The sequence below is a fragment of the Oryctolagus cuniculus genome, chromosome 6 (assembly GCF_051225735.1).
Source record: "Oryctolagus cuniculus isolate XC-2025 breed Fujian yellow rabbit chromosome 6, ASM5122573v1, whole genome shotgun sequence".
In the NCBI taxonomy this organism is placed as follows: Eukaryota; Metazoa; Chordata; class Mammalia; order Lagomorpha; family Leporidae; genus Oryctolagus; species Oryctolagus cuniculus.
In genome coordinates this window covers 37262355-37289345 of record NC_142872.1, presented here as the reverse complement: position 1 = coordinate 37289345, position 26991 = coordinate 37262355, and the positions used below count along the sequence as shown (strand labels likewise).

The window sequence follows — 26991 nt, the reverse complement described above, 5'->3', positions numbered from 1 at the left end:
CCAAAATATTTATGATTAACTACTGGCTGTGCAGTCATACATTCATCACCTCTGAGTTTACATACATATGTGTACATGCACACATACATACACGTGGCTTCTTCCCCTTCCCCTCAATTTGTATTTCAAACTCCTATGCTATTATGTGTTTTGAGCTAGGATGTTTTTCATCTGCCAATGTATCATGGAGATACTATTTTATTGTGTGTATATATATATATGCATATATTCACACAGAGATATATCCTTTGATTTTTAAAAGCATTTAGTATATAACAAAGATTCTGAGAAAAATGAAAGAATACCTATATGCCCATGATCCAGGTTAGGGTATTAAACATAACAAATACAGTTGAAATCCCACCTTGTTTAGTTACCTCTTACTCTCTGCCCCCACCCCACTACTACTCCCCTGGTTTCATTTTTTATCAGCCCAGTTTGTGTCTTCCTATTTTTGTTACACGTGTATGGATTCCTTCTCATTAATTTTAACATTGTCAAAGTATTTAAGGATATCAAAGTGCTACAGTTCCTTTGATCACTCACAGATTTGTAGGTATATATAGTTTCCAAGTGTTCATTTGTACAAACAATATAGCAGCACTCGTTCTTGCACCTGCATCTTTGGACATCTAAGCAAGCACAGGGGTGTTTCCCTGGAATGCATAGGTGGAAAATAAGCCTTCAGGATTTTCAAAGATAGTGCCAAACTGGAATTCAAAAAGCTTTGCCAGTGTGTTTTCCCACAGCTAGTCCAGTCAGCACATCCTCCTCAACTCAGAAGATTATCAGTGTGGTATCTTTGCAATTCCACATCATTGCTTTAAATTACATCTTCCCAACTACTCGTAAATGTGTGCATGTTTAGGTGAGGTCATACATGATAAAAGAAAACAGGGCATATTAGAATGTGCAACTTGACCATGTTCTCTGTGAGGACAAGGATGATATCTTTCTTATTGTCCACTGTAGCACCAAGACCAAGCATACCAAATGTCAATCAGATGGTTAGTTGATTGGTTTATAGATAAATTGGTGAAGAAAACCTCAATTGGACTTTAAAAGCAACTCTAAAGGAATGAGAGATTCTGAACTAGATGTAACTGGTGGAAAAAAAATGGGCCTTGTAATGTTTATGGATGGACAAAAAATGGGCGTAAGGGTGGTGTTAAAAAAAAAAACTAAACTTTGGAGACAAATTAACATTTAACCTGAGTTTTGAAAAAGACAATGGAATTGGGGAGGGCAGACTGTTGGATTTGCTGGATTTAACACGTAACAGCTTGCAGAAAAGGGAGAGGGTTTGATCTGCAAGGTGACTGAAGTAGCTGAAAGCACTACTTTGGTCAAAACAGATAAAGAATCTGGTGTTGAAGCAGGTGATAGAACCACATTTCCAAGATGTCATCATTCGTTGCTTAATTTATTCAAACAGATATTCGCCGAGTACCTACTATATACCAAGAAAATTTACAAAGCCTCTGTTTTCATTGCACTTGTAATGTACTAGGGGAGGGGCAACTGAAGTTAATAGGCATCAATTAAGCAAAGGAACATACAATATGTTAGCTAAATATCATGAAAAAAGTAAGGTGGCATAGAGAATCTTAGCATGACAAGGTGTGTTACATCAGTTAGAATGGTCAGGGAAGCCGTTTGTGATGGGGTTCCATTTGAGAAAGAGACGTTATTGAAAGGAGGGAGCCGGCGCCGCGGCTCACTAGGCTAATCCTCCGCCTTGCAGCGCCGGCACACCGGGTTCTAGTCCCAATCCGGCGCCGGATTCTGTCCCGGTTGCCCCTCTTCCAGGCCAGCTCTCTGCTGTGGCCAGGGAGTGCAGTGGAGGATGGCCCAAGTGCTTGGGCCCTGCACCCCATGGGAGACCAGAAGTACCTGGCTCCTGCCATCAGATCAGCGCGGTGTGCCAGCCGCTGTGGCCATTGGAGGGTGAACCAACGGCAAAGGAAGACCTTTCTCTCTGTCTCTCTCTCTCACTGTCCACTCTGCCTGTCAGAAAAAAAAAAAAAAAAAAAAGGAGGGAACTTGGTTTATAGTCAACTCAGGAGAAAAACACAACAAAACACTATGCAGGCCGGCGCGCGTCTCACTAGGCTAATGCTCCTCCGCCTGCGGGGCCGGCACTTTGGTTTCTAGTCCCGCTTGGGGCACCGGTTCTGTCCCGTTTGCTCCTCTTCCAGTCCAGCTTTCTGCTGTGGCCCAGGAAGGTAGTGGAGGATGGCCCAAGTGCTTGGGCCCTGCACCCGCATGGGAGACCAGGAGGAAGCACCTGACTCCTGGCTTCAGATCGGCCAGGCTCGACCATTTGGGGTGTGAACCAATGGAAGGAAGACCTTTCTGTCTCTCTCTCTCACTAACTCTGCCTGTCAAAAAACAAACAAACAAACAAAAAACAACACTATGCAAAGCTGGAATGCACTTGACATATTGGAGAAATAGTGAGGAGGCTCTGTGCTGGAGCAGAGTAAGGAGAAAAACCAGTAGGAACAGAAGGGAAACGGGTGGCTGGTACCAGATTCCGTACACCCTTTTGATATCATGGTGGGAACTTGAGATACTCTGCATGTGTGGGGAAGCCATGAAAGAATGCTCAGGAGAACATACACATTGTTAGCCTTGAATTTCAGAGATGGGCTCTGTCTTTTATGTAGAGAATAGGTCTGAGGATTGAAAACAGAAGTTTATTGTAAGAAATAAACTTTTAAGACGTAAGTTTGAGATGATGGTGGCTTGGACTGTGATTCGTGGGACCACAGGAGAGAAGTGGTCAGATTTGGGATGAAGCTGTAATTCCAGGACATCCATAGTAGGTAATAAAAACTCGTAAAAATGCTAAAAATTATTCTTTGTTTATAAGCAGCTTCAGGTGGATGGGTAAAAAATGAGAGTCAGCATAAGTGCCACAGTTTATAGCTACATTAGCAATTTAAAACTTCTAAAATTAAGTGTATTAATAAGTTTAATAACTGGTTGGACAAATAAAATTTGTCTATTTAATATACTTACCAAGGCAATTTTATGTGCGATGTCCAATATAGGCAACACGTTTTGAAAAAGCAACTTTGTGGGAGTGTCATTGTGGCAAAGTGGGTTAAACCGCCACGTGCAACACTAACCTTGATATTGCAGTGCCGGTTCAAGTCCTGATGGCATTTGTCACAAGCTTCTTTTAGATATGCATTTATGTACTATAAAATAGTTATGCAGGTGGCCAGGATGGGATGCCATACAGACATTTTTGATGAAGTTTACTATGTACGATTCTGCCATGGATGCTCACTGGAACTGTGTAGGAGAAGTGAGTGGAGGATCTGACCCAGGTAGAGAATCTGAACTATCTTGGAGTAGCAGCTCATTATTCTTGCCTCCATGCTCACCCCTCCCTAGTCTTCTCTTCTAGAATGTGTGCATGGTGGCCCATGTAAATGTGAGTACACACATGTTCATAGTGAACTGGAATGCAGAGACTTTGTCTTTAATATTCATGCCTCATTGAGATATTGGACACTTCCCACACCTCTTTAGCTTATGGAAGCTCCATATGACCCCCAAATCTTACTCCTTCCATGTTTACCACCTTCTGATTCCATCTCCACTTCTATGGCAATTCGCCGCGTATTTTTTCTTCTTCCCGATTCTGTCACATTTGATTTTCTCCCAGTTACGTCTGGAAAAACTCCAAGAACTTGTTACTCACCCTGCCTTTCCTTTGGATGCTATTTATGCTTTTCATTTCGACAGCCGTCAACCAAATGACTGCATGCTCTCACAATGATCAGTCATCGACCAGGCTGAATTTCTTGCTATACTGGGAGCCAGAGGGCCAGGACAAATGCGAGCACCATTTGTTTATATTTGAAATGAACAGAAAAGATGATTAATAGTGTCTAGAATTTACAGAGTGCATGCTACATGCCAGGCAACATTCTAAGTGCTCCATGTGAATTTCCTTAACCCTCACAGTAATTCCAGTTCTCTGGAAATGACTACGTAGTAGACATAGAAGCATTGGTAGCCCTCAAGGTAGACCAGGGGTGGCTCTGATAGTCTCTGGAGAAACTGCTTGACTCAGAGATGACTGATGGCCCCAATGCACTTGACTGAGAGTTTACTAGAAGTACTGACAGGAAGAAGGGGCACAAGACCATAATGACTACAGGAGATTAAATTTGCTTCAGGCAAGTTCTAACTTGTATAGCTTTCTGGAGAGGTAAACAGGGATCATGTTAACCCAGGTCAATATTTGGTATTGTACCCAAATAGCAGTGAAAGAATTTAGAGCAAATGGAAGAAATGACCTCATTATTTTTAGGGGAAAGATACATTTTCACTTCAGTTCTGAGGATAGTTGGAAAAGATTAAGATACAAGGTAAAGTGATCAGTTAAGGGATAGTTGATGTAGTCAGTACACAAATAGGTTTTTGGCACTTTGATGTGCCAGACACTGTTTTAGGTGGTAGCAATATATGGGTAAATGAAACAGGTCAGTTGTCTGTTTTGTTTTGTTTTCTTTTCCTTTTAAGATTTATTTATTTATTTGAAAGTCAGAGTTACACACAGAGAAAAGGAGAAGCAGAGAGAGAGAGAGAGAGAGAGAGAGAAGGATCTTCTGTCTGCTGGTTCACTCCCCAATTGGCCACAAGGCCCAGAGCTGCTCTGATCCGAAGCCAGGAGCTAGGAGCTGCTTCTGGGGCCTAAGGACTTGGGTCACCTTGTACTCCTTTTCCAGGCCTTAGCAAAGAGCTGGATTGGAAGTGGAGTAGGTGGGATTCGAACCAGCACCCATATGGGATGCTGGCACTGCAGGTGGCGAATTTACCTGCTATGCCACAGCACCAGCCCCAGTTGTCTGTTATCTTACATTCAAGCCTTTCTAGGTCATGTGTGTATGGCTTTGAAGTGTTAGGGCAACAGTGAAGGCAGTCTCGGTTCTTGTCTCACGTAGAAGTATTTCCATGTGGAAGGGACAGTGAGCAAAGCAAGATTTATTTAAGGCAGAAACCTCGCACCACTGCAGTCGGTGGGGAGGGGGAGGAGGGGGCTGCACAGGAGCAATACCCAGAGAAACTTGACAGTGTGAGGTCTGTTATGCACAATTCAGGGGAGCAGAATAACAGCTAACAAACAGGGCAGGGGCAAAATCCACCAGAGGGCTGGAATTGTAATCCTGTCTAGCCTGCTTGTGATTAAACAAAACACTCATCAGAAGAGTAGGTTTGGTAACTTTGTCTTTGTGTTGTCATGATAAAACTAGAAACTCATGGGGGGGGGGGGTGTCAGTATTTAGCTTTACTGGAGCAACTTCTGTGGAGGAGCCAGTATTTTGTCCACTCTTAAAGAGGCTTTGCCCCTTTTTCTCATTGCAACAGGGACCTGGCCTACCTGGCCCATTAGCCCACCTAACTCCTAACAGGGGGAGCATACCAGGTAATGGCTGTGAAAAAATCAATAATACAAGGGGGTAGAGAGTGAGGGGAGCTTCTATTTTATTTTATTTTTTAAAGATTTATTTATTTATTTGAAAGTCAGAAGTCCACAGAGAGAAGGAGAGGCAGAGAGAGAGGGGGGTCTTCCATCTGCTGGTTCACTCCCCAGTTGGCTACAACAGCTGGAGCTGCTCTGATCCGATGCCAGGAGCCAGGAGCTTCTGGGACTCCCACACGGGTGCAGGGGCCCCAGGACCTGGGCCATCTTCTGCTTTCCCAGGCCACAGCAGAGAGCTGGATGGGAAGTGGAGCCGCCGGGACTCAAAGCAGCGCCCATAAGGGCTGCCAGCACTGCAGGCCACAGCTTCACCTGCTACACCACAGCGCTGGCCCCCAGGAGCTTCTGTTTCAAATTGAGATGCCAGGAAAACATGCTCTGTGGAAGTGAATGTGAGAGGAGACCTGAATGAAGTGAAAAGGTGAGCTGGTCTGATCCCTGAGATAGAAAGATGGAGAGGAAGCATCAGATGAGAAGTCCTGAACTAGGAGCGTGACTGGCTTGTTCTGGATACAGTGAGGGAGCCTGGAGGCCTTTATAGCTGGAACAGTGGGAGACAGAAGGAGACTGATGAAAAATGGAGGCAATAGAAGGAGCCAACGTCCAACTTTGTCAAGTTACTTAGACCATGTTCAGGGTCCTGGGCAGTGGTCTCAGTGGGATAGCAAGCATTTGAAGAACAGTGTGTATGGGAGTGGTAAGTGGCAACCTAACTGTTTTACAAACTCATTTGTCTAGTGGGTGGTAAGTGGATTGTACGTGGAAAACAATAGAAGCAGAAATCCCAGTTGGAAGGCCTTTGCAGTCATACAGGTGAGGGAGGCATGAGGTAGTTGAAACTAGAGAGATAATGGTGACAGAGCAGGGAAAGGCGAGAATCGGGAGTCATTTGAAGGGAAAAGCTAACAGGTGGTGGTATATGTGAGGAATAAGAAACAGACTGGTAAAGAAAGACTCTGAGATTTTTAGCTTGAATAAATGGAAAAAAAATAGATTTTGCACTTATTGAAATGGGAATCAGGCTTAAGGCAAAGGAACTGAAGAATTCAATTTCTGATGTGTTAAGTTTAAGGTCTTTGGTAGATGAATACCTGAATGTAAAGGAGGCAGTAGGTTAGGAGTGATAGTAGTAGTGTGGGCAAAGATGAGAGAGACTTTTATTTGGGAATTGACAACAGATTGAGTATCTTTTAAACTTCTTCACTTTTCTCCAAAGTAGATGATAACTTGGGTAAGGTAGATGAAATAATTGAATGAGGTGTTTTGTTTCTGGCTTGGTCAACTAGAATTACAGTTCTCCACTCAGTGGGAAAAACCAGAGAAATGAATGTCTCTCAGTTAAAGTTCCTTTTTATAGGCTTTTATTTTTTATTTTTTTAATTAAGGTAAACAAATTTCATTTATTTCATAGTGATACTTCCCACCCTTCCTCCTCCTTCCTCGTTTATTCTGTGTCTTAATTTTTACAATGGTGTACATTCAGTTTACTTGTTTTTAAGATGTATTTATTTATTTAAAAGTCAGAGTTAAACGAAAGGGGGGGGGAGTCTTGGATCCGCTGGTTCACTCCCCAGTTGGCTGCAAAGGCTGGAGAGCTGTGCTGCTCCAAAGCCAGGAACCAGGAGCTTCTTCCGGGTCTCCCACGCGGGTGCAGGGGCCCAAGGACTTGGACCACCTTCTACTGCTTTCCCAGGCCATAGCAGAGAGCTGGATCAGAAGTGGAGCAGCTGGGACTCGAACCGGCGCCTATATGGGATGCTGGCACTGCAGGCATCGGCTTCACCTGCTATGCGGCAGCACCAGCCCCTAGTTTACTTTATACTCACAAGATTAACTCTACATCAAGTGTTTTTCATAAAGTCTCAGAGTAAATAGTTTCAGCTTAGCAGGGCAGGTCATACAGGCTCTGTTGTAATTATTCAAGTCTGCCTTTTTAGTGTGAAAGCAGCCATAGAAAAATACATAAATGATTGAAAGCGATTGTGTTTTAATGAAACTTTATTTACAAAAACAGGCAGTGGGCTGGACTTGGCACACTGGTTTTCATCTGGCTATTCTTGAAGCAGAATAAGCAGTTTCTTCTTTGCTGTGGGTATAGGATTTTTTTTTAACATGGTCAGAGGTAGAGTTGAAAAGAAAAACGATAATGCCTTCCAACAGCAAGTCAAGATCCTGGCACGATCGGCAGAGTTGGATCCATCAGTCATTGGGCCCAGTGGTGGGGGCAGGTCCCAGCTAAGGCAGCGGGAGAAGGCTGTTGTCCAAGGATGGGAAATTCCACTTTTCCTGGAGTGCTTATCCTTGGGGTAGATGATTGACCACGGTGGAGAGGCTGCATGCAGTCCAGTTTTTCCCTGCACTAGATTTCAAATAATCACGGGGGTAATTTTGAGGAAATAATCAGCCAGATACTGAAAACACGCCAAGTATTTTCTTCCAAAGGCAGATACATCCGTGGCTGTTGAGCATGTTTCTAAACACTGAGGGGAAAGAAATGCTGGCAAAATTAGCCAGGAACCCTATACCATCACCACATGTAAAGGTAAAAGAAAAAAAAAATCCTGCTGTTGGCTCAGTTTCAACTTTGGAAGAATGAGTTTCCTTAAAGTGAGATCTACCTTTGAATTCCAATTTACTGGCTCTGATATTCAGCATTTCATTTCCAAGAAGAATGGAATCCCTGGGAGTTCACACACTGTGCAAGGTTGAGAATCTTCCCATATGTACACGCTACCATGTCTCCTCTGGTCTGGCTTGGCTTTATATTCAGGTTGGTCTCAGAACAGTGTCTGATCTTGATACCCTTTGAATCCTTTGTAGCTTTTAACTCCATTATAATCTATACAGATAGATCTTCTTTGGGCTTTGAAGTTTTTCTCATGATATGTGTGATTTTTGAGGTCCCAAAAACTCTATTGAGAGCTTGTCACAAGAATTTTACTCCACATGTTTGCAGTTAAAAAAATATCTAGGCTTCATCAGCTGTGCACCAACCACAACCCCAATTCTCCCCTTCCTAATCTGCCACCCTTGTCTATAGGGTCTTCAAAAACAACCAGAAAGTATTCTATTAGAAGTACTAGGAACTCCACTGGGAAATGAAGTGTATATTTCATATACATATATGTATAATTACACCTTCTAGGACTTACTTTTCTTGTTCCTCTACCATTTTCATACCAGAGTGTTTTTACAAGGCATATTAGGCTATCAGCAGCAGCATTTTGGATCTTAGGTTTCTAGACAAAAAGCAAAACTTCAACAGGTCTTTTTAAAATAAAGTATTCCCTTCCAAAGTAGTATGCTTAAAAGTTACACAGAAAAGCACTGGACTAGCTTCACAATGTGTGGGCCTAAATCCCAGCTCCACCACTTGATCACTGTTGGGTCTAAGTCTCTTAACCATTTGAGTACCTGCCTCTTGTTTTTCTTTTTTTCAATTTATTTTATTTGAGAGAGAGTTACAGACAGAGAGAGGAAGAGACAGAGAAAGGTCTTCTGTGTGCTGGGTCACTCCCCAGACGGCCACAATGGCTGGAGCTGGGCCCATCCAAACGGGTGCCAGGAGCTTCTGGGTCTCCCATGGGGATGCAGAGGCCCAAACATTCCCCAACCATAGCAGAGAGTTGGACTGGAAGTGGAGCAGCTGGGATACCAACTGGCACCCATATGGGATGCCAGCACCACTGGTAGAGGCTTAGCCCAGCAAGCCACAGTGCTGGGCTCCGTACCTGTCTCTTCTTTTGTGAAAATTGCGCAATGAAGTTAGGCCACATGACACTTGTAAAGATGAAAGGATCTAACATAAAAGTCCTCCCTAGTGCACTGTTGGCTAGATAGTAGACACTTAATTGTGGGGAGCAGCCCGGACTAGACTGAGTTACTGGAATTAAGACTTATTCTATGCATCTGCTCTCCCACAATATGGCGCTGGGAGAGAAGTAAACAGCTTCCGCACAGCTGCCTCCAGTTCAACCAATAAACTGTAGGACTTGCTCCTGATTGGAGAGCAGCGTACTCGGCGTGTGGGCAGCCGAGTTAGGATTGGCGGAGGAGGACTATAAAGGAGGAGAGAGACGGCATGCACCAGGAACATCTATGGGGAACATCTAAGGGAACCCGTGCAGCCCCCGAGAAGAGCCGGCCGGCGGTGTGCCACTCCCCTGCGGAAGTGGGGAATGTGGCCAGGGGGAACTGCCCTTCCACGGAGGTGGAAGGGATAGTAGCCAACCCGGGAAGAACCAGCAGCAAACCCGGGGAGGGCCGAGCAGACAAAAAGAACAGCGCAGGGTCCTGTGTCGTTCCCCCACAAAGATGGGGAGCGACATAATGGTGCCGTGACTCGGATAGGAAACCTAGCTCGGATAGGAAACTTAGGACGGATATGAAACTTAGGAGGGAAGAAACGGGAAGAGCTGGGAAAATACCGGAGAGAGAGACTAGCAAACAGCCTAGGGAAAAGCCGGACGAAAAGGGTGCCGGAAGAAGCTATTGAAAGCCTAGGCATAGACTCGGATACGGACTACGGGGGGAAGCTGGGAGAAATCTCTAAGGTCGAAAGCGAAAGTGAAAGCTAGAACAAACAGACTCGGATACGGACTGTGGGGAGAGGCCAGGAGAAATGAGGGAGAAATTTGTTGGAGGAAAGCTTAGGGAAACATACCGGGTAGAGAAAAGTGTTAGGGAAATTGAAGCCGTGGGGGGCAGGCCAAGGCGGACACGAAAGCCACTTTGGGATTCTCAAGTTAGCCCGGGAATGGGGGGCGAAAAGTTGAAACCAGAAGCTGAAACATAAGCCAGATTGGGATCCTTCTGATTAGCCCGGGGAGCAAAGGACGGGAAGCCAAATCGTGGGGCGGAGACGTATGCTGGGTTGAATTCGCCAGGCTAGCCCGGGGAACTTAGATTGAATGCTAGTGGCGGACACGTAAGCTACGCTGTGTTACTCGCGGAAGCCGCCGCGTGCAGAGAGCACGGGGCGTGAATAGATAGGGAACGGGGCTGGCGCGAGGCCGTGGTGCAGACGCGAAGGGCGTGGAGACCTCGGAGCGCGTGAAGCCAAGCCGCGCAGAGCCGGGAAGCAGCCTCGGGGCGGGCACCGGAAAGCCGCGCAGATGAGAGAGGCGTGGGCTGAAGCGGCGCAGAGCCGGGAACCCGCCGGCGGGGCGAGGTGCCGGAAAGCCGCAGGGATAAGAGAAACAGAAGTTTGGAAGTGGAGTGAGAGAAATGGGAATGTTGGCAGACAGAAGTAAAATGGGAGAAATAGGAATGCCCGGAGATAAATAGAGAAATAGAAAGGCCTCCCTACAATACAACAATTAGAAGGCTTGGATTCGGTCTGCCTAATTAAGGCGGTAAGCGCCAGCAGGCGGCTCGACCAGAGTGTGAGCCGCAGGTCACCGAACACAGGCACGCATCAGCGCCTAAAAACCTCCTCATAACATGGCGAAGAGAGGACCCGGATTCGGTTTGCCTGATAGGACTTGTAAGAAACTGTGGCAACTCTAGCAAGTAGAGCAGAGTGTGTGCCGCGGGACACCGAAGACAGGCGCGTATCAACGCCAAAAAATAAAAAGAAAGGGGGATCTGTGGGGAGCAGCCCGGACTAGACTGAGTTACTGGAATTAAGACTTATTCTATGCATCTGCTCTCCCACAATATGGCGCTGGGAGAGAAGTAAACAGCTTCCGCACAGCTGCCTCCAGTTCAACCAATAAACTGTAGGACTTGCTCCTGATTGGAGAGCAGCGTACTCGGCGTGTGGGCAGCCGAGCTGGGATTGGCGGAGGAGGACTATAAAGGAGGAGAGAGACGGCATGCACCAGGAACATCTATGGGGAACATCTAAGGGAACCCGTGCAGCCCCCGAGAAGAGCCGGCCGGCGGTGTGCCACTCCCCTGCGGAAGTGGGGAATGTGGCCAGGGGGAACTGCCCTTCCACGGAGGTGGAAGGGATAGTAGCCAACCCGGGAAGAACCAGCAGCAAACCCGGGGAGGGCCGAGCAGACAAAAAGAACAGCGCAGGGTCCTGTGTCGTTCCCCCACGAAGACGGGGAGCGACACTTAATAAATTAATGTCAACATCTACACAGGATGTTCCATACTGAGGGGCAAAGGAATGTAATGTGCAGTGGAGTAAAAGAGGTTAAGATTAAGAGCAACCTGTAGACATTTCTAGGTCAACAGTTGTCAGTGTTAGTCCTCATGCCAACAGCGTCAGCATCACTTGAGAGCTTGTTAGAAAAGTCGGACTCTGCCTCACATATACTGAATTAGAATCTGAATTCTGGGGGTGCAGAAAGTGTGTTATTTATTTTTACATATTTTCTTGAGAGGAAAAAGAGACAGAGAATGAGAATTGGAATGAATAGATGGAGAAAAAGACAGCTCTCATCTACTGGTTCATCTCCCAAAACGCTGTATTGACTGCAACTGGACCAGACCAAAGTGAGCAGCCAGAAATTCAGTCCAGGTCTTCCCCATGAGTGTCAGGGCCTCATCTACTAGAGCCATTTCTGCTGCCTTCCAGGGTGCATTAGCAGGGAATCACAGGACCGAGCTGGCACTCCACTGAGGGAAGTGGGCATCTCAACCTCCACATCAGATGCCTCCTCTGAAACTTGTGTTTTACCCAGCTGATTCTAGTGCTTGTTCATAGATTTCAAGCCCTACTGCTATGATGCTGCTTTTTAAGAGACAATGCTGTATCAATTACCTTATTGAATCCTGTTAAAAATAATTTGGAGAAAATTCCATTAAAAAACTAATTGCATCACCTGAAAACTTATTTAGTGATCCCAAAGTAGCATAAGCCAAATGTTAAGGAATATTCTCTCAAGAAAAAAAATTTCTACCTAGTTTGAAAATATGAGACTTACCTCAAATGGTAGAGTTAGAAACATACCAGGGGATTCCAATTCAATGCCATCTCACTGGTCCCAGTGATCAATTTCTGTTCACAATTGATCATAATGATAGGACTAAGAACCAAAGGGATCACATAAATAAGAATAGTGTCTGCAAATACTAGCTGATAGAATAAAAAAGGGAGAGAATGATCCAACATGGGAAGTGAGATACACAGCAGACCCATAGAATGGCAGATGTCCTAAACAGCACTCTGGCCTCAGAATCAGCCCTTAAGGCATACGGATCCAGCTGAAAAGCCCATGAGAGTATTTCAGGCATGGAAAGCCAAGACACTCTGGGGAGAAAAAAAAAAAAAAAACCTAAATGAAAGATCTCCGCGAGTGAGATCCCAGTGGAAAGAACGGGTCATCAAAGAAGGAGGTACCTTTCTCTGATGGGAGGAGAGAACTTCCACTTTGACCATGGCCTTATCTAAATATCAGTCAGTGAACTCAGGGGGCTTCCATAGCCTTGGCAGCTCATGACAAGAGCCTAGGGTGATTACTGAGGCCATAAACAGGAGTGTCAATTTGTAAAGTCAACAACAGGAGTCACTGAGCACTTACTCCTCATGTAGGATCTCTGTCCTTAATGTGCTGTACATTGAGATTTAATGCTATAACTAGTACTCAAACAGTATATTTCACTTTATGTTTCTGTGTGGGAGCAAACTGTTGAAATCTTTACTTAATGTATGCTAAACTGATCTTCTGTATATAAAGAGAATCGAAAATGAATCTTGATGTGAATGGAAGGCGGGAGGGAGTGGGAAAGGGGAGGGTTGCGGGTGGGAGGGACATTATGGGGGGGAAGCCATTGTAATCCATAAGCTGTACTTTGGAAATTTATATTCATTAAATAAAAGTTAAAAATAAAAAAATAAAAACAAAAATAAAAGAAAATATGATTACAAATAAGTGTAACATCTAGAATATATTTATGGAGATAAATGAAGACCACACATATGAGAATGAATAGAATATATTTAGTGTGTGTGTTATACCTAGAGGGTGAACCATCATCCCCTACATTTACCAAAGACTTGAAGACAAGCAGAGAACTAGGAAAATTTCATAGTATAGAAACAAGAAGGCTTTAGGAATGCTCTAATTGGAATGGTTGACATGATTCTTCAGGAGGTACACTAACAAGAAGTGCGGTATCTTAAATAATCTATTTGGCAAATATACTTGGCTTTTTGTGGTTGGTCTTAAGTTGGAAATAGGTAGGAGGGAAAAACCAGGGAAGGTGGTAGTCATTGAAAAGTCTTCTTCCTTTTGGGCTGGTTGCTATGGAGATTGTCAGTCAGAATTTTATTGTTACATATGATCTGGCCATGGTGTAATTTGTATGTGGGTGCTTTAAAATGTTCATGAAGGAGTAGGTATTATGGCACAGTGGGTTAAGCTGCTGCTTAGGATGCCGGCATCCCGTAGCACAGTAAGGGCTTTGGCCATCTTCTACTGCTTTCCCAGGCAGCAGCAGAGTTGGATTGGAAGTGCAGCAGCCAGGACTTGAACCGGTGCCCATATGGGATGCTGGCACTGTAAGCAGTAGCTTTACCTGCTACATCGCAGTGCTGACCCCAACAAGTTTTCTAAATGAAAAGGAAGTTGAGACCCTAGAGGCAACAAGCAGTCTGTCCCCACTTTAATTCAACTGAGCTGAAGGTTAAAGCTGTGTTGGTCAATACCCAATGTTTTATCAGTATAGAAAACGCTGAGGATCTTACATTTAATTCACACGTGGAAAAAAAATCAGTTTTAAGCAGGCTCTTTGACATCAGAATGCTTTTGCAGTCTTTGTGTTGACTGTTGATTAGTAAGAAAATGAAAGGCTGTTTCCTCTAACTTACATGCAATCACTTGATAAAGGACTGTGCAGTGGTAGGCAGTAGGAGCATTTGGAACTGTGTGTGATCTTTTGTAGTTGTGTGATGTGCATTTTCAAGGAAGTTTCCTTTGGAGAGGGTACTCAACTGGTGGGAGAGGAGGCGTTTTCTGCAGGGAACAGTGGCCTAATGAAGGAGCAGTCTTATTTAACATCATTTTATTGCAAAGTTCAATATGTGAAAAGATAAAAGAATTGATCTAGTTTCCTGGTTGTCATTCAAAGAAAACCGTATATACCCAGAACTAGTGTCTTCATCATTTCTTTCATTAAAAACAGAAAATGGCAAACACAGCCAGCAAATTTGTGGATTTTCTTTATTGATGGCTGAAAACAGATTCTCATCAGAATAGCTACCAAAGAACCAATGTAATAGAATTGATGGCTTTTTTTGCCTGTTCAGACTCATCTGATACTGGTTGACTGTACTCCTGGAGAGTGTCAAACAACCCAAGGATCTGGCATGGATTTCACAGAAATGGTTCCTAATTTAATTGTTACTAGACTTGTACTTAATTCAACAGACAGTAATGAGCAATTTTTTTTTAACTTACTTGAAAGAGTTACACAGAGAGAAAAGGAGAGGCAGAGAGAGAGGTTTTCTATCTGCTGGTTTACTCGCCAATTGGCCGCAACAGTTGGAGCTGCACCAATCTGAAGCCAGGAGCCAGGAGCTTCCTCCAGGTCTCCCATGCGGGTGCAGGGGCCCAAAGACTTGGGCCATCTTCTATTGCTTTTGCAGGCCATAGCAGAGAGCTGGATTGGAAGTGGAGCCGCCGGGGCTCAAACCAGTGCTCATATGGGATGTTGATACTGAAGGCAGCAGCTTTACCCGTTATGTAACAGCGCTGGCCCCAGTAATGACCAATTTTAAAAGCTCTGTCTATGGTTAAATTTTGTTACTCACAGTTTAAAGTTTAGGTATTCCTAGCTCCTGATCGACATATCTCAACCAAACCATAACACTGAACCTACAGTTCTCTGGCCGTGAACTTTCTACTTTAAGTATACATCCTCTGGAGGTAGAAGTCTTCTTTTTTATTTATTTATTTATTTAATTTTTATTTTTGACAGAGTTAGACAGTGAGCAGAGAGAAAGGTCTTCCTTCCGTTGGTTCACACCCCAAGTGGCCGCTATGGCCAGCACTGCGCTGATCTGAAGCCAGGAGCCAGGTGCTTCCTCCTGGTCTCCCATGTGGGTGCATGGCCCAAGCACTTGGGCCATCCTCCACTGCCCTCCCGGGCCACAGCAGAGAGCTGGACTGGAAGAGGAGCAACTGGGACAGAATCCAGAGCCCATATGGGATGCCGGCGCCACAGGTGGAGGATTAACCAAGTGAGCCATGGCACCGGCTCTGAAGTGTTCTTTATAGATACAGTGAATCTGTTTTGTTCTCCTATAACATTAAAGGTATCATGAGGGAGATATTTCTAAGGGTGAGGGTGTGGTTGATAGTATTTTTTCTAAGGGTGTGTTCAAATTGGAGACCACAGAAAGAAAGGACGTAGGGGCCATTGCTGTGGCATAAAGGGTTAAGCTGCTGCCTGCAGTACCTGCATCCCATATTAGCACCTGTTCCAGTCCTGCTGCACCACTTCTGATCCAGCTCCCTGCTGATGTGCCTGGAAAAGAAGCAGAAGATGGCCCGCGTGCTTGGGCCCCTACACTCACATGGGGAACCCGGATGAAGCTTCTGGCTCCTTGTTTCGGTTTGGCCCAGACCTGGCCATTGCAGCCATTTAGGGAATAAAGCAGCGGATGTAAGACTTATCTCTGCCTTGGCCCTCATTCTCTGTAGAGAATTCAAATAAGTGAATAAATCTGCAAAGAAAAAGACCTCAGATAGGACAGGCCAGTCTATATCAGGACAGGAGATCCTGATAAATGGTCACCCACATCTTTTGATTTTAATAAAATGTAAATAACACAAAATTTACCTTTAATACATAAAATATTTTCTCAGTACTATTCAGTGATATTAAGAACATTTACAATGGAGTACAACCGTAAATTACCATAGTGCATTTCCAGAGCCTGTTATTTTTCCCTCAGAAACCTTCCCACTGTACCTATCCTCCTTCCCACACTCGCACTCCTCTTCCGCCTATCTCTCCTATTCCAATGCTTATCTTTTCTAACATCTATTTTCAATTAACATTATATACATATGACTAACTCTATAATAAAGAATTCCACAAATTGTATGAAAAAAAAAATTGTTCAACAGTCAAGACAAGGAGCTTCTTCTGGGTCTCCCATGTGGGTGCAGGGACCCAAGGACTTGGGCCATCTTCTACTGCTTTCCCAGGCCATAGCAGAGAGCTGGATGGGAAGCGGAGCAGCCGGGACTTGAACTGGCACGCATATGGGATGCCAGCCCTGCAGGCAGCAGCATTATCCACTGTGCCACAGTGCCGGCCCCATCTATAGATTACTTTTTAGGTGTTCTGTTATCACTGATTAGGGAGAACATATGGTATTTGTCATTTTGGGACAGGCTTATTTCAATAAGTATGTTTTCCAGTTTCATTTATTTTTTTTGAAAATGACAGGATTTCATTTTTTTTTTTTTACCATTGTGCAGTATTCCATGGTGTATTTATCCAGTATTTGTTTATCCAGTCTTTAGTTGACAGGCATTTGGGTTGATTCCCTATCTCAGCTATTGTGAATTGAGCTGTAGTAAACATGGGGGAACAGTCAATTCTTTCATATGCTGATTTCATTTCTGTTGGGTAAATTCCAAGATGTGGGAAGGATGGTCATATGGTATGTCTATATTCAGATTTCTGAGGTATCTCTATACTGTTTTCAACAATGGCTAATACCAGTTTACATTCCCACCAACAGTGCATTAGGGTACTTTTTCTCCCACATCCTCGCCAGTATTTATTGCTTGTTGTTTTCTGTATGAAAGCCATCCTAACTGGAGTGAGGTGAAATTTCACTATAGTTTTGATTTGTATTTACCTGACAGCCAGTGATCCTGAGCATTTCTTCATTTGTCTGTTGGCCATTTGGATTTCCTCTTTTGAAAAACACCTGTTTCAGTCCTTTGCCCATTTTTTAGCTGGATTGGTTGGTTGTTGTGGAGTTTCTTGACCTCTGTAGATTCAGGTTAATCACCCTATCTCAGTTGAATAGTTTGCAGATAATTTCTCCCATTCTTTTGGTTGCCTCTTCAAATTTGCTGAGTGTTTCTTTTCCAGTGCAGAAGCTTTCAAGTTGATGTAATCCCATTTGTTAATTTTGGCTTTGATTGACTGTGCCTCTGGGTTTTTTTCCCAGAACTCTTTGCCTATCCCAATGACTTACAGGGTTTACCCAATGTTGTATAATCACTTCATGGTATCAGGTCATAGACTTAGTTCTTGAATCCATTTTGAATGAGTTTTGGTATAAGGTGTAAGGTAGGGGTATTGTTCATACTTCTGCATGTGGAGATCCAGTTTTCCCAGCACCGTTTGTTGAAGAGACTGTCCTGGCTCCAGGGGTTGAGTTTAGTTCCTTTGCCAAAGGTAAGTTGGTTGCAGATGCTTGGATTGATTTCAGGTGTTTCTGTTCTGTTTCATTGGTCTGCCCATTTATTTTTGTACCCATTTTAGACTGTTTTGATTATAACTGCTGTGAAGTAGGTGTTGAAATCTGGTATAGTGATGCTGCCTCCAACTTTGTTGTTGATGCATAAGATTGCTTTAGCTATTCACAGTCTCCTGTGTTTCCATATAAGTTTCATCATCTTTTCTATACCTGAGAAGGATGTGCTTGCTATTTTGATTGGTATCACATTGAATCTGTAAATTGCTTTAGTAGGGTGGACATTTTGATGACATTGATTCTTCCAATCCATGAATATGAAAGATTTTTCCATTTTTTTGGTATCTTCTTCTATTTCCTTCATGAATGTCTGGTAATTCTCATCATAGAGATCTTTAATATGCTTGGTTAAATTTATTCCAAGGTATTTGATTATTTTTGTAGCTATTGTGATTGAGATTGATCTTAGAAGTTCTTTCTTGCCATGGCATTGTGTGTAAACTAAGACTCTGGATTTTTGTGTGTTGATTTTGTATCCTGCCACTTACCAAACTCATCTATCAGTTCCAAAAGTCTCCCAGTGGAGTGTTTTGGATCCCTCTGTATAGAATCGGGTCATCTGCATTAGGCATAGTTTGACTTCCCCCTTCCCGATTTGTATCCCTTTGATTTCTGTTTCTTGCCTAATGGCCCTAGCTAAAACTTACAGGACTATACTGAATAGCAGTGCTAAGTGTGGGTATCCTTGTCTGGTTCTGGATCTTAGTGTGATGCTTCCAACTTTTCCCCATTCAACAGGACATGGGCCATATGGGTTTGTCATAAATTGCTTTGTGTTGAGGAACTTTCTTTCTATACCCAATTTGCTTAGGGTTTTCATCATGAAACGGTGTTGTATTTTGTCAAATGCTTTCTGTGGGGAGCAACTCGGACTAGACTAAGTTACTGGAATTAAGACTTATTCTATGCATCTGCTCTCCCACAATATGGCGCTGGGAGAGGAGAAAACAGCTTCTACACAGCTGCCTCCAGTTCAGCCAATAAACTGTAGGACTTGCTCCTGATTGGAGGAGAGCAGCGTACTCGGCGTGTGGGCAGCTGAGTTGGGATTGGCAGAGGAGGACTATAAAGGAGGAGAGAGACGGCATGCACCAGGAACATCTAAGAGGAACATCTAAGGGGAACATCTAAGGGAACACCTGTGCAGCCCCCGAGAGAGCCGGCCGGCGGTGTGCCGCTCCCCTGCGGAAGTGGGGAATGTGGCCAGGGGGAACTGCCCTTCCACGGAGGTGGAAGGGATAGTAGCCAACCCAGGAAGAACCAGCAGCAAACCCGGGGAGGGCCGAGCAGACGAAAGAACAGCACAGGGTCCTGTGTCGTTCCTCCATGAAGAGGGGGAGCGACATAATGGTGCGGTGACTCGGATATGAAGCCTAGGCAGGGTTTAGTGTTGCTCCTCCACGAAGAGGGGGAGCGACACTTTCTCTGCATCTACTGGGATAATCATATGGTTTTTTTGTTCTTCATTTTGCTAATGTGATATATCACATTGATTGGTTTGTCAATGTTGAACCATTCCTGTATACCTAGGATAAATCCCACTTCGTCTGGGTGAATTATCTTTCTGTTGTATTGTTAAATTCATTTGGGTAGTATTTTGTTTAGGAATTTTGCATCTGTATTCAATAGGGAAGTTGGTATTTCTCTTTCTGTAGTTCTGTTTCTCTGTTGGTTTTTGTTTTCAGCTTTAGGAATTAAGGTGATGCTGGCTTCATAGAAGGAGTTGGGAGGATGCCATCCTTTCCAATTGTTTTGATAGCTTGAGAAGAACTGGAGTGAGTTCTTCTTTAAATGTCTGGTAGAATTCAGCAGTGAGGCCATCCTGTCCTGGGCTTTTCTTCGTTGGGAGGGTCTTCATTACTGAATCCGTTTCTATCTTGGTTATGTGTCTGTTTAGATTTCCTGTGTCTTCATGGCTCAATTTAATTAAGTTTTATGTGTTCAGGAATCTGTCCATTTCTTCTGGGTTTTCCAGTTTGTTGGCATATAGCTCTTTGTAGGAATTTCTGTAGTGTCTGTTGTTACATTCCCTTTTTCATCTCTGATTTTATTGACTTGGGTCTTCTCTCTACTTTTTTGGTTAGTTGGGCCAATGGTGTGTCGATTTTTTTTTTTTTTTCCAAAAAACCAGCTCTTCATTTTGCTGATCTTTTGTAATGTGTTTTTGGATTAAATTCGGTTTATTCTCTAATTTCAATTATTTTTCTTCTACTTTCAGGCTTGGTATGCTGTAGCTTTTTTAAATCCTTGAGATGCATTGATAGCTCATTTATTTGGTGCCTTTGCAATTTCTTGATGAAGGCCCTAATTGCTGTAAACTCTCCTATTAACACTGCTTTTGCTGTATCCTGTGAGTTTTCATTTCCAGAAATTTTTGGCTCTCTCCTAGCCTGTAGGGTTTCTGATAAGAAGCCTTTGTGAATCTAACCGGAGATTGTCTGGAAGTACTCTGGTGTTTTTCTTGTGCACATTTTAGAATCTTTTCTTCATGCTTTACTGTGGAGAGTTTGACTACAATGTGTCATTGTGAAGATGTTACCTGGTCATGTCTATTAGGAGTTCTATGTGTTTCCTGTACTTGGATGTCCCCTTTCTCCAAATGAGGGAATTTTTCTCTATTTTACTGCAAAGACCTTTTAATCCATTCTATCATTCCATGCCTTCAGGAACTCCTACGACCCCTTTGTTGGGTCATTTGATAGTATCCCATAAATCTGACACTGTTTTTTAGTTTGCTGATTTTTTGTTTTGTTTTTTGGGTAAATGCCAGGGTGTTGCAGGCTGCAGCGCCACAATACTGACTCGCAGTAGCTCTCTTGATGCTCTATCAGAGGAGCTCAGTTAACAAGCCCCAGACCCTGTTCACATTGAGGGCTCATAGCAAAAGTAGCTCTCCGGGCCAGCTACAACTGTGTGGTGACAACTCAGTTTCCCTGAGTCTCAGTTTTTCCATACTGAAATGTGGGATTTCAATCTAGTGGTTTTAGGATTCTTTAAAACTTCATCAGTAAGAATATTTTCCTTAAACTTTCCCAGAGCTTGTGAATAACCTACAGATATTGTGCTTTCATGGATAGGGGACACTCACTCCGAGTTAAATAGAAGGCTAGGGCCGGCGCCGCGGCTCACTAGGCTAATCCTCCGCCTGGGGTACCAGCACCCTGGGTTCTAGTCCCGGTTGGGGTGCCGGTTCTGTCCTGGTTGCTCCTCTTCCAGGCCAGCTCTCTGCTGTGGCCCAGGAGTGCAGTGGAGGATGCCCCAAGTGCTGGGGCCCTGCACCCGCATGGGAGACCAGGAGAAGCACCTGGCTCCTGGCTTCGGATCTGCACAGTGCACTGGCCATAGTGGCCACTTGCGGGGTGAACCAACGGAAAAGGAAGACCTTTCTCTCTCTCTCTCTGACAAAACATAAATTTAATGTGGGAAAAAAATGCATATGTTGTGGGCCGTTGCAGATGCTTAGCGGGTAAAGCTGCCACTGCCAGCATCCCATCTGGGCACTGGTTTGAGTCCGGCCGCTCCCCTTCCGATCCAGCTCTCTGCTATGGCCTGGGAAAGCAGTAGAAGATGGCCTAAGTCCTTGGGCCCCTGCATCCGTGTGGGAGACCCAGAAGAATCTCTCTCTCTCTCTGCCTTTCAAATAAATAAATAAATCTTTAGTGCTCAACATAAGCCTTTTTTTTTTCTAAAAGAAGTATTGTTCAGGACAGTGAAAGGATTCTCTGAGCATATACATGGCTATTGTCAAAAAATCAAAGTAAATGGTCCAGGTAAACTGATTTTTTTTTTTTAAGATTTACTTATTTGAAAGGCAGAGGCAGAGAGAGAGAGAAACGTCTTCCCTCCACTGGTTTACTCACCCATTGGCCGCAATGGCCAGAGCTGGACTAATCCGAAGCCAGGAGCTTGCTCTGGGTCTCCCACAGGGGTACAGGGCCCATCTTCCATTGCTTTCCCAGGCCATATCAGAGAGCTGGATTGGAAGTGGAGCAGCCAGGACTTGAACCAGCACCCATATGGAGGGATGCTGCCACTACAGACTGGAGCTTTAACCTGCTGTGCCACAGCACCAGCCCCAGGTGAACTGATTTCGGAACGGCTTTAATACCATGGTATTCTGTGCCTTGAGACAGACTATCTGTAAACAGCAGCTCCTGTATGAACTGGAATAGCTTAGGAAAACAGGATCACCCTTTGTTGAGTTCATGAAGACCCTGGTTCAAGTTACTATCATTCTTTCATTCAACACCTTCTTCACCTAATAAATGGGAATGACACATTGAATAAACACTGGTGAATAAGACAACACAGGACTATGTCTCATGGACCTTAGAATCTAGTTGGGTAGGTATACAAAACAGAGATCAACTAAATACATTTCTGAGTACAAGCAGAGGTAAGTACTCCGAGGGAAAGTCACAAGTTTCTGATAAACAATATTTGTGCAATTGCAGCTAAGTTAATTCGCCTCTCTGAATCTCAGCCTCCTCATTATATAGCGATTTACCATGATAACGTGCCAAGTGATAGGTGCATACCCTGGCATACATCAGGTGTACAATAAATTAATGTATGTTGTACCTGCTGATGGTGGTTACCTTCCTGAAGGTCAGCAAGGAGAGGGTGCATTTACTTTGCTATGTCTCTTCGATTTCTCCAAGTCTTTGCATTTGTGTGTCCGTGTCTTCTAGTTCCAAGGAGGGTTTCGGGTCAGTGGAGAAGGTTGTGCTGCTCACGTTTCTCTCAGCTGTTATACTGATGGCCATCCTGGGCAATCTGCTGGTGATGGTGGCTGTGTGCAGAGACAGGCAGCTCAGGTAAGCAGTAGGAGGAGATCTCTTGGGGAAACATGGGTGGAGTCCCGAACTGTCCCTGGAGAGCTGGTATAAATATTTCTATTGTAATTTGTAATTTAAAAAGAACAAGTGGGAACATCTGTAAGAGAAGGAAGAAAGAATCCCACATAGTACTACAACTTGGACACAACCAGTGTAAGCACTTCAGTTTATTTCCTGACGGTGTTGTTTCCTATGTCATATTTGTTCTTTATGAATCGCTCAGGGAAAGGGTGGTTGGCTAATGACTGATGTAGGAATTAACCTGGGTCTTCTCTTTCTATTTTATCAGAGTGTCTCATGCCAATGGACATAGTTGCACCAAAAAAGTATTCATTGTTGAAGTTCAGAGTTAATTGGGTATCTTGTATCTTGTCTGGCAGTCTTTGGGTGTGGGAGGAAGGTTAACCATTCAGGGTTCCTGAACTAATTGATCTGGAATGGGACCTGCATATCAATACTTGTTCAATTATTGGATGTTCTATCACACAGCCTGGATTAAGAGCCATTGGGGATAAAAATACAGCTTCTGTCTAAGCAAGACTTAAGATAAAGCAATGATGAGCCAAGTATAGTATAAAGGTGCAATTCTGACAGCGTCACAAATGTGAGGCATGGTAGTGGGTCTAAAAGTGGAAAGTTTGGAACTTGATAGGAGTTTAAGGGAAGCACCCTGGGAGGATTGTCAGAGAAGATTCAACCACAAGGAGGCTAGGTGGGAGCTAACCAGCCAATAGTTGTACAAAAGCACCTGTGTGTAAATCTGCGGGAGGGAGGTCAACAGATGGGGACCTCAGCTCAGGCCAAAGTTGCCCATGGAAGAGGAAGGAAAGGTTTGTGGTACAAGGCCTAATACATCAGAAGAGGTTGGACTTGTGTCTTCTCAGCCCTGTTACCAAAGGGGCAACTATCTCACCCAATACACTAAACATGCGACTTTTCTTTCCTTTTCCTTCTTCTTGTCTTTCCTTCTTTCTACACTGCCCTTTTCCTTCATTGTCTCCTTTTCCCCTGTCCCTCATCCTGACTCCTCCCTCATACCTTTTTACTCACAGGAAAATAAAAACCAATTATTTCATTGTATCTCTTGCCTTTGCGGATCTGCTGGTTTCCGTGCTGGTGATGCCCTTTGGTGCCATTGAGCTGGTCCAAGACATCTGGATTTATGGGGAGATGTTCTGCCTGGTCCGCACATCTTTGGACGTCCTGCTCACAACGGCATCAATTTTTCACCTGTGCTGCATTTCTCTGGATAGGTAAGGACAATCAATATGCACAGTGGAGCTCCATGCTGGAGACAATGACCTGATGGATATTGGGCTGGCATTTCTTCCCTAATTCATGAGTCTGTGTGAATGTCAAGGAGGTCAGTTTGGTTTTTCTGTTGCTCATTCATTCCCCAGATCTCAAAAAGGGGCCCTTGATAGTCAAGTACTTTCTAAGACACAGTAGATACAGAGATTGGTAAGATCTAGAGTTTGCTGGCCAGAAGCTTACAGTCTAGATAGCAATATTTATCAGTGACCCTATTTATGTAGAACTCCCAATTATACATGGATGGCATGAACAAAAATCTGAGGGAGGTGAGTGGCAAGAATACATATGCACAATGGGCATCAGGGGTGGTTCAGAGTAATAGTGACCTCGTGTTTGAGCATGACCTTTTCCTGCAAAATACGCCTGCATCACAGCTTTCAAAATGTGTGTTAGATACAGGTATGCAATTGTGAAGATGCTGTCCCAGAAAGTGAAAAGGATAATAAAATCCCTAATAATGGCTCATCTTTGGACTTGGGTCTAGCATTTCCTTCCTGTTGAATGATTTTGTTGTTTCTCTTCAAGTTTGACTTCAGGAGACCTAACAGTTTCCATCTTTGCTCCTTTTGTACAAGATAGATATTTATATCATTTGTGTAAGCACTTTTCATTCTCTAATTCCTGATCATTTGTATTCAATTATAAAGGCAGACTGCAATTTAAAAGTCAAATGATTACAAGAACATATGCTTCTGTCAGTGCAGTCATATCTTGAGAGTGATTTCACAAAAGAAAGTGTGGGGTGAACATTACACATTATCAGAATTATCAGAGACAGTCTCTTACTGCCTCTTCAGTAGCCCAGCAGACCCAAATTTTCTGCCAGCTTTGTGATAAATCAGTTTCTGTCACTGAGGGTTAGGAAAAGTAGATGACGGGATTTAGAGATTATGGTATACCTAAATGTTTACCATTACAAACCCAAATCATAGTCTTCCTAGAGGCTCACACGCACTGAAGGAGGCCCTTAGTGACTGAAACCAGCTGAGGGAACAGCAGGTTCATTTCTTTTCTTGTGAGACACATACCAATCAATTGGAATGGCACATGTATAACCTGCTCTGTTGAAACTGTTCTGGTAAGAACATACAATTGAATGCGCTTAACCTACATGGAATTATAATGAACAGCACTTTATCACTAGAGATAATGAAGGTGGTAAAATTGAACTACTGGCCAGCAGCCAGGCCCATCACCTATCACAGTTTGAAATTTGAGGTTTTTTTTTTTTTTTTTTTAGCTTTTTACAGCAACCAATCTGAGTGCAGTTTATTAAAGACTTCTTAAGACAATCAACATATACCACATGCAAGTCCATGCTATAGAAAGTAAAATTAATGAAAGTAGAAAAAAAATGGAAATTCTGCAGTGTAAATTGTGGGTGATCATTAAAATGAGTGACAAGACTGAAAGTGTTATGGAAATGCAGAAAAGGCAATATTGAGGAGCTAGAGCTAGAGGAGCTAGTTGGAGGCAACCTCAGGGTCTGGACAAAGTCAAGAGGAAGAAAATGCCCTAGGTATGGAATAAAGAATGAATGAAAGACTAGAACCACTTGTGTGGTGTGCAGAATTTATTTTAGAGGTTCCTTGGGAAGGTTTGGCCTCAGACTTGCAGATTTCCAGCTTTGCCCTGCGTAGGCCTGAGTTGGCATGAGGCATATCGGTTGTTTATTAAGCACCATCTGCTTTAGAATTGCAGAGATCTGGGTTCTGATCCCCACTGCGCCAATTTTTCACTTTGCTCAAGGCACTAAGCCTTTCTGAGTCTGTCTCCTTATCTCTAACACATAGAGACGGCACCTATTCCATACAATTGTAATTAGGAATAAGTTACACAAGCATAGCACTGGCTCCGCAGTAAAGTTTAGTGAAAGTGGTTGTTGACTTCAGTGTCTTGTAACTATCCATATGGCTCAAACTTGCACCACCTCAGTGAATGGCTGCTCAGGCAGCTGTAGCATCCAGAACCCAGGTAGTAATTCTTGGTGGGGTCTTTCCTTATCTTCTACTTTTAAGTAATGACAAGTCCTACTGGCTTTCCTTCCTCAACAGTTGCTGCTGTATTTTCTATCTTCTATAATCTAGTTCAAACCAACATTATGGCTTGCATAAATCACTGCAGTAACCTCCTAATTGCTCTCACCAAATCTATTTTCTCCTCCTCCAATGCACCTGTCACTCACGAGATCAAATAGCTGTCTTTAAACATGCAGCTCTGATCCTGTTGCTCTTTGCTTTAAGCCATCCAACGGCTGTTCATTGCACTGAGGATCAAGAGCAAATTCGTCGGCCTAGAGGGATTTTCACCAGCTGCTTCCTGTCTGTGTCCCCAGCTCCACTTGTGGCCTTTGCCAGACTCACCTCTAGGCTCAGCCGCTGGGGCCTTACCTCTTTCTCCAGTGCATCGTGTGCAGCCATCTCAGGACCTTGGCTCCTCCTTCTGCCTGGACGTTTACTTGGCCCCCTCATCTCCTGTGTGACTTTTAGATTTTTGTTTAGTCCTTTTATACTTGCAGAAGTCCTTTCCGATCCCATCAAATCCGTTCTTCTCCTTCTCAGTGCCACTATGATTAAAATTATTTCTGTAATTAATTTCTCTTTCTCCTTTAGTGGGAGGAACTTCACATCTCTGAACAAAGCAAAGTCACTGCCCTCCAGGAGCTTGCATTTTCCTGGGGGGATGGATGCTTAACCAGGGATTGCCTACATGAATCCTGATTTAGGTTCTGGGCAAACACTGCTGAACAAATGTAACACTCATCACATATTTTTTTTTTTTTTTTTTTTTTACAGGCAAAGTGGATAGTGAGAGAGAGAGACAGAGAGAAAGGTCTTCCTTTGCCGTTGGTTCACCCTCCAATGGGCGCCGTAGCCAGCGCGCTATGGCTGGCGCACCGCGCTGATCCGAAGGCGGGAGCCAGGTGCTTCTCCTGGTCT

General features: G+C 43.9%; 1 protein-coding gene across 11 annotated transcripts in view; it reads left to right on the top strand.

The window, feature by feature from the left end:
* The window catches only part of HTR4 (5-hydroxytryptamine receptor 4), a 188353-nt gene that overhangs the window by 76433 nt on the left and 84929 nt on the right, over positions 1 to 26991 (top strand). For 7 of the 11 annotated variants that reach the window (XM_089334936.1, XM_089334935.1, XM_008255221.5 and 4 more), the window contains exons 3-4: positions 22592 to 22717; positions 23791 to 23991. The exons of 2 other annotated variants lie outside the window; for them this stretch is intronic. In XM_089334936.1, the coding sequence (XP_089191062.1) occupies positions 22592 to 22717; positions 23791 to 23991 (327 nt within the window). The remainder of the gene's footprint in view (positions 1 to 22591; positions 22718 to 23790; positions 23992 to 26991) is intronic. 2 more of the 11 variants (XM_089334939.1, XM_089334938.1) reach the window with 1 other exon arrangement.